At 37.9% G+C, this 7,074-nt stretch overlaps 2 protein-coding genes across 2 annotated transcripts; both read right to left on the bottom strand.

The window, feature by feature from the left end:
• Window positions 1-124: 124 nt before the first annotated feature.
• On the bottom strand, window positions 125-3,947 carry LOC140932311 (collagen alpha-4(VI) chain-like). The gene is made up of 8 exons (XM_073381932.1): window positions 3,752-3,947; window positions 3,299-3,633; window positions 2,378-2,615; window positions 2,222-2,269; window positions 1,283-1,626; window positions 829-1,072; window positions 661-702; window positions 125-519 (listed from the first exon to the last, which is right to left on the bottom strand). The coding sequence occupies exons 1-8, from the start codon at window positions 3,810-3,812 to the stop codon at window positions 125-127; spliced, it is 1,707 nt and encodes a 568-aa protein (XP_073238033.1). The 5' UTR covers window positions 3,813-3,947.
• A 1,043-nt stretch (window positions 3,948-4,990) lies between these two features.
• LOC140932310 (von Willebrand factor A domain-containing protein 2-like) lies at window positions 4,991-7,066 on the bottom strand. The gene is made up of 5 exons (XM_073381931.1): window positions 7,042-7,066; window positions 6,505-6,848; window positions 5,886-6,129; window positions 5,614-5,655; window positions 4,991-5,373 (listed from the first exon to the last, which is right to left on the bottom strand). The coding sequence occupies exons 1-5, from the start codon at window positions 7,064-7,066 to the stop codon at window positions 4,991-4,993; spliced, it is 1,038 nt and encodes a 345-aa protein (XP_073238032.1).
• Window positions 7,067-7,074: the final 8 nt, after the last annotated feature.

The following is a 7,074-nucleotide window of genomic DNA, read 5'->3' as shown; positions in this document are numbered from 1 at the left end:
TAAACCTAAACCTGAAGATAGGGGAATACTGTTTTCACGGGAAAAACATATTTTAATTTAAGATAGATTAATTTAAACAAATATATTTTTAAATAAAACAAACTAAAGAAATCTATGTAACTAATTAACTAGCTAATAAGGAGAAACAATCCCAGTTAATATTAACGTTTTCAATTACCCTAGAGATGTCTCTCATTCCAGCTGCGGTAGTCAGGACCTCCTTGTCGGCCAATTCCAAAGCTTTGTCAATTCTTCTTAATCCACCCTGGCATTGCAAGGAACTAACGAGTCTGTTGACCTCTGTGCTATTAAGAAGACTTCCAGAAAGAGTGTTGAACTTGAGAACTACTTTGGCGTCAGAGTTGAAAGTAATGAGAGCAATACGACCCCCAGAGGGTGACACGTTGAAAAAGTTTACTAAGGTTTTGACAAAGTACAGCAGACGGTTCCAGTTGCCGCTGTCGTCGCAAACGCTTGAGTCGATAATAAAAGTAGTATCCATTGGTATTGGGCAAGATTCTATTGAACAAACAAGAATTTCGGAGTTAAAACTTACTTTGGTTGTTCACAAAATGAGGTGAAAAACGGAATCTTCAAGACACTTTAATTAATTGCAAAACATGCTGTTATACCCATATTTAGGACAGGATGAGTACTTACCTGGTGCGGGTAGTGCTGATGTCGGTGTCGGTATTGCAGGAACTATCAAATCGTAGAAGAAAAAAAAAATGTCACGAAGAAAAAATATGATGTATACCATTAATGGCGGTAATGCTCAACTGTTCTCTACAGATAATACTAGGATAGATTGTGGAATTATAAATATACCTAGTATACAAATGCCTCTTTTTGCTTCATCAGTTTTCCTGTACAAATCTCTGAAGGAGTCCACTGTAAAAACATTGACAGGTGAGGAGGCGATTTCCGTAAGTTCAGAAGTATCGACGTCCTTTCCAATACCTAAGACGAACACCGCCGCTCCTTTTTTCTGGAGGCGCGATGATGCTATATCAAGAGGGGTGTACAGTCCTTGGTCCGTTGTCTGCTTGCCAGTGGTGATGACTAGAACAGGCTGGAAGAAAAAGATGTGATTGAGAGAAACAGGTAGCCATACGATTAAATCATAAACAGTTTCGGGGACTTTATAATTTTCCTTACATGATCTCAAATGCGTGGGAGATATAGACCGCTGAAACTATGCTTGATATTCACGCTAACAATTAATTTTTATGTCCATTAGCTGTCCTTGTTTTATTGAACTATACATATCAAGTCAACTTACCCTTGAAATATTTCTCACTCCACCATCGGAAGTTAGAACGTCTACGTCAGCCAGATCCAGCGCTTTATCAATTCTTCTGAAACCACTTTGGCATTGCAACAAACCAACCCGTTTGTTAACCTCCCCGCCATTAAGACGGCTTCCTGTTAATGTGTTGAACTTAAGAACCACACTGGCATCATTGCTGAACTGGATCAGGGCAATACGACCCCCAGATGGTGATACATTGAAATACGTTACCAATGTTTGGACGAAATACAGCAAGCGATTCCAATTGCTTCTGTCGTCACAATCAGATGAATCAATAATGAAGGTGGTATCCATTGGGATGGGACATATATCCTCTATTAAAAGAAAAGTAGAGATGATTTAAGAAAATAACATTAAGAAAAAACAAAACAAGCAAAAATGTAGAGTAACTCAATTTTCAATAACATTAAAAGTCCAGAAAGTGAATAATTAACATGATATTAAGCTGGCTCTGTGGAAAATAACGATGACGTTCAATACCCTGAACGGCAATAAGCACGTATAACATAAATTCAAAAACTCTTTAATAATTCATAAAAAAAAAAACAAAAGAAATTGATGTTTAATGAATGTTCTTATATGTGATAAAGACACGGCTAAACTTTATGTCCAATTTCTTAGACCCAAATAAGCTCAAATCTAAATATTTGTGCAAGAATAAATTGAAATAATATATCAGAGATGTTGAAGGCGTTCAAAAAACTCGCAGACGTGTTTTATCAAGTTTAAAAAGTTTCGATTGCGTCTCGAATTTTTAAACCTGATAATACACTCCTGCTCGTTTTTCAACCAGTACATTATGGAGGTTTCGTGGAAAAAGGGCTGTGATCTGCCCCAAATGGGGCCCTTAACTCTCCGAGCTCGTACGCATTTTCAGCATACATATAAACAAGAAAATAGCTGAATTACCTGGAGGGAAAGGTGTTGGTATTGTAGCTGAGGGTGTTGGTAAGGACGCTGTGGCAAACAGAGAAATGTAGATAACATCACATTATAGTAAACAGTTACAAGTTATCATTACGTTACCAAAAACAGTATTAGCATCAAACATCTGTAGATCATTACCTACGCAAAACTCCCCTCTTAGCCCTGAAGTTAAGTTCTGAAGACGTTTAAAAGATTGGGATCTAAACACGTATTCGGGTGCAGATGCAATCTCAAGTAGCTCTGCCATGTCCGCTGCTCTTCCAACACCAACAGCATAGACTGTAACTCCTTTGTTTTTTATCCCCTGTACAGCGATTGAAAGTCTGGTATATCTGCCCGTTTTTGTTTGATTTCCGTCTGTTATCACAACTGCGAGCTGCCAAAGATATAAAGTAAAAATGTGCTTCAAGTCGCTAATAATTATACAAGAACGTAACAGGTAAATTCTATAACAGATTTTATTCCCCTCTATTTGCTACAAACTGTACTCTATTCGGTACATATTCCATCTTCAATTTGCATATCAAGAGTTTTAAGTAACTAGATTAATTTATATTTTTATTAAGGTGACATGTTAACAGGCACAAACGATGAAAGACACAATCTAATTTATGCAGACGTTTTCCCATGCCAAAGAAAAAGCGAAAAAGAAAGAAAAAGGTAAAAAGAAGCAGACAAGCAAACAAAATAAGAAAACAAAGAATAAGTTATACTTGAAAACCCTTTTCCTAGCAGCACTTCACATCATCTATCACCACATGCCTTTTACTCTCTGATAACAGTCGATACTTCTGTGTTCTCTGTTTTTACATTCTAGAACTTAACATTGGACCACGAGTTCGCGTTTGAGTATGAGTGCCAGATTTCAAACCAAGTCCATGTGTCTCAGATAATCATTTATGACAGTGATCATGGCCTTTAACTTCCTCCATGTTCTGGTCGGTAACAGGAAGGAGTGAAAATTCTGGGGACAAAATAGGCTCAAAATTCCAAAGTCGTTTTTTTTTTTCTGAATGTATCATTAAAAAGCTAGAAAGTTGTATTTCGACGGCTCCTTACCTTTGGCACGCTTAACCTCATGCCGTTAGAAGTCTGAAAGAGATCGCTGTCTGCGAGTTGAAGAGCTTTGTCTGTATAGGTATAACCACGCTGATACGTCATTGCATCAAATCCTCGATTAACCTCGTCCGTACCCTGATAATCGTTAAAACGCATCACCACCTCAGCATCGGTGCTGTAAGCTATAGCTGCTACTCTTGTTGCGGAATTACTGACGTCAAGTTTGCTAACCAATGCTTTGACAAATCGCTTAACTCGTTCCCAGTTTCTGCGGCCAATACTTCCAGATGAATCAATGATGAACGCAATATCCACATCGGAGCTACACTCTTTGTCTAAAAAATCACAAAATTGGAGGCATTTGATACCAATTGAAGCTAACGGTAAGGGTAAATCTATTGTTTTGGTCCAAATGTCGTTGATTAGTTTTGTCAATGATAGGAGAAAACTTACCACAAGGACTTTGCTTAGCGACAGTCACAGAGATATCTCCCAAACAGGCTTGTCGTCTCATGTGGCATTCAGTAAGATCCTGGACGTCATCAGATGCACAAATAGGTCTTCGGCGATTGGGACAAGTGAGACATATACATTGCGCTGTGTTGTTCACCACTCTGCAGCCAATGTTGTATGGAGCACTACAGCCCTCGGTTCGGCAAGGATCTGCAAAGCGTTTAAATATATGTTTGTTAATAAAGAAATACGAAGTAAATTCGAAGTCCCGGCTTTTGGATCCGGCGTTTGGCGAGTAGCTATTAATTAATGAGTAAGATTTCAACCTTTAACCTTAACCTCTGGGTAGAGCGCTTGCAATCTAATCTAATCTTATTTCTTTTCAACATTCACCTGGAGTTGTTGGTACTGGAGTCGTAACTTGCGGTGTCGCTGTTGGCACTAAGGTATAAAACAAATGTAAGTTAAAGTTGAGGAAAAATTCCATGCACCAGTTTTTTTAACACATTTGTGAACGTTTTTTTTTAACAATCAATTTTATGCATTGGGTTCCTGGAAGAAGGGCACATGTTGTTGTAGTTCATCAATACTTTATTGTTTTTTTTTCCCTATACAATTAAAAAAATTATCCATTGCACTAGAGAATGTACTCTTTCAGTGCAGGAATTGTTCTTTGAACGTTGCTCTCTTTTGGTGACACTAGCGTCGAAACGTATTACAGTCAAAGAAAAGGATAAATACATCAAGAAGAAATACCATAGCATACAATACCTAATATACAAATTCCTCTTTTTGCTTCGTTGGCTTTGTTGTTAAGTTCCTTATACGAGTCCACCGTGAACACGTTATTTGGTCCAGAAGCAATTTGGTTTAGTTCTGAACTGTCAACATCACTGCCAATACCCAGGACAAAAACGGCTGCACCCTTTTTCTGAAGTCGAGAAGACGCTATGTCTAGAGGGGTGTAAACTCCTTGGGCTTTTGTTTGCTTTCCAGTTGTGATAACTAAAACAGGCTATAAAAAAGAGACATTATCTTAAAGACGCCTTTAAAAGAGAGAAACTATGAAATCCTTGTCGACGGCTAACCGCAAAACGTCCCCAATTAAACCTAAAGCTGAAGATAGGGGAATACTGTTTTCACGGGAAAACGCATTTTAATTTAAGATAGATTAATTTAAACAATTTTTTTTTAAATAAAATAAACTAAAGAAATCTATTTAACTAATTAACTAGCTAATTAGCAGGAACAATCCCAGTTAATATTAGCTTTTTTAATTACCCTAGAGATGTCTCTCATTCCAGCTGCGGTAGTCAAGACCTCCTTGTCGGCCAATTCCAAAGCTTTGTCAATTCTTCTTAATCCACCCTGGCATTGCAAGGAACTAACGAGTCTGTTGACCTCTGTGTTATTAAGAAGACTTCCAGAAAGAGTGTTGAACTTAAGAACTACTTTGGCGTCAGAGTTGAAAGTAATGAGAGCAATACGACCCCCAGAGGGTGACACGTTGAAAAAGTTTACTAAGGTTTGGACAAAGTATAGCAGACGGTTCCAGTTGCTGCTGTCATCGCAAACGCTAGAGTCGATAATAAAAGTAGTATCCATTGGTATTGGGCAAGATTCTGTTGAAAAAGAAAAAAAATTTGAGTTTCCACTTTTTATCGTACCTTTATCACCTAATCCTAGACACAATGTATATTGAACAAATTCCTATAAAAAGCCTTTTTCGAGTCGTCACTTTTGGAAATTGTATTAAAAAGTGTTGCCTAAAAATCCAAATAACTGCCGAGTTAAAGTACCTTGTTTACGTCTAGGTGATTGTACCCCACTTATTCATATAATAGCACAACACTTAGACTTACTTAGCGCCGATGCTACCAATGGTGACGTCGGTACTGGGGTTACTGAAAGAATAAAAGCGGATCGTCTTTTAATAGGTTGTACAATACAACTGACAAAGGGAGAACAGAGAAATATATTTTGAGGTAGGGGACTGAATTGTTGGTTGATTTGGGCAGGGAAAGAAGTTTTTAATGTCAGTGGGTCTTTACTTTTATAATGGAGGGGCTTAAGCCCTCGTCCTTGAATCCGCCGCCCCTGCAAAGAGAAAAATTCAGTGAATACCACCAATTACCCAGAATGCAAATGCCTCTTTTTGCTTCATCAGCTTTTCTATGCAAATCTTTAAAGGAGTCCACTGTAAAAATATTGTCTGGTGAAGAAGCAATTTCTGTCAGTTCGGAAGTATCGACGTCTTTCCCAATACCCAAGACGAACACAGCTGCTCCTTTACTCTGGATGCGAGAAGATGCTATATCAAGAGGCGTGTACAATCCTTGGTCTGCTGTCTGCTTGCCAGTGGTAATGACTAGTACAGGCTGCAATGGAGGGATAAAAAAAAGTCAACAATGAAACACTGTACTATGTGATTGTATCATGATCGTGGACGACTGGAGAGTTTAAACGACGAATATCAATAGCGACACGCTGAGATTTTTTTACTGTTTATGTTCATTCGATACGTCGCACATAAATGATAAGGATGGTTTCAAAAGAAGCTGTGGTCTTGCGTTGCTAAGAGTTAAGAACTTATTTTTATCCCTTATTTGATAAAATAGATGTTTCGCCAAAGAATTTAAAAAAAGTTGACGTGCCCATTGCTAGCTCTTCCGTCACAAAGAAATTAGCTTAATTCGCATACATTCAATCTCCCTAGTATTGCTTTTCTAAATTTCGAACTAAAAATCATTTACCCTCGATACATCTCTAACTCCTCCAGCTGGTGTCAATAGTTCCTTCTCAGCCAGATCAAGCGCTTTATCTATCCTTCTGAAGCCACCCTGGCACTTTAACAAACCGACTCGTCGATTGACTTCTGCGTCATTAAGAAGGCTGCCTGTTAATGTGTTGAACTTGAGAACCACATTGGCGCCAGTGCTAAACTGGATCAGGGCAATGCGACCCCCAGACGGCGACACGTTGAAATAAGTCACCAATGTTTGGATAAAATATAGCAAGCGATTCCAGTTACTGCTGTCGTCACATACAGATGAATCGACAATGAAAGTGGTATCCATTGGTATTGGACATAGTTCTTCTGTAAGAGAATTTAAGAATAATACTCGTCGAAAACAAATATAACATTGGATAACGCTTATTTGTTGAAATAGGCGAGTGAAAGTGTCGTTGATATTTTTTCCTTATTATTATTATTATTATTATTATTATTATTATTATTATTATTATTATTTTAAGTATTTGCCTTCCAAGTAAAACAATGGCAAACTTACCACATGGTCCTTGTTTATCAACCATTACAGACT

The sequence above is a fragment of the Porites lutea genome, chromosome 3 (assembly GCF_958299795.1).
Source record: "Porites lutea chromosome 3, jaPorLute2.1, whole genome shotgun sequence".
NCBI lineage: Eukaryota > Metazoa > Cnidaria > Anthozoa > Scleractinia > Poritidae > Porites > Porites lutea.
Note: the sequence above shows the minus strand (reverse complement) of the source record. Positions and strands in the feature narration are given on the sequence as shown.

What these genes read in the sequence shown, in the direction of transcription:
- LOC140932311 (XM_073381932.1), bottom strand. Translation starts at nt 3,812, where the DNA reads ATGAGACGACAAGCCTGTTTGGGAGATATCTCTGTGACTGTCGCTAAG. An exon ending in ACCAACACCTTTCCCTCCAG is followed by an intron (nt 1,627 to 2,221) that starts GTAATTCAGCTA and finishes TTCTTTTAATAG; the next exon opens with AGGATATATGTCCCATCCCA. An exon ending in ATCAGCACTACCCGCACCAG is followed by an intron (nt 520 to 660) that starts GTAAGTACTCAT and finishes TTTGTTCAATAG; the next exon opens with AATCTTGCCCAATACCAATG.
- LOC140932310 (XM_073381931.1), bottom strand. Translation starts at nt 7,066, where the DNA reads ATGGTTGATAAACAAGGACCATGTG. An exon ending in AAGAGGCATTTGCATTCTGG is followed by an intron (nt 5,656 to 5,885) that starts GTAATTGGTGGT and finishes TTATTCTTTCAG; the next exon opens with TAACCCCAGTACCGACGTCA. An exon ending in ATTGGTAGCATCGGCGCTAA is followed by an intron (nt 5,374 to 5,613) that starts GTAAGTCTAAGT and finishes CTTTTTCAACAG; the next exon opens with AATCTTGCCCAATACCAATG.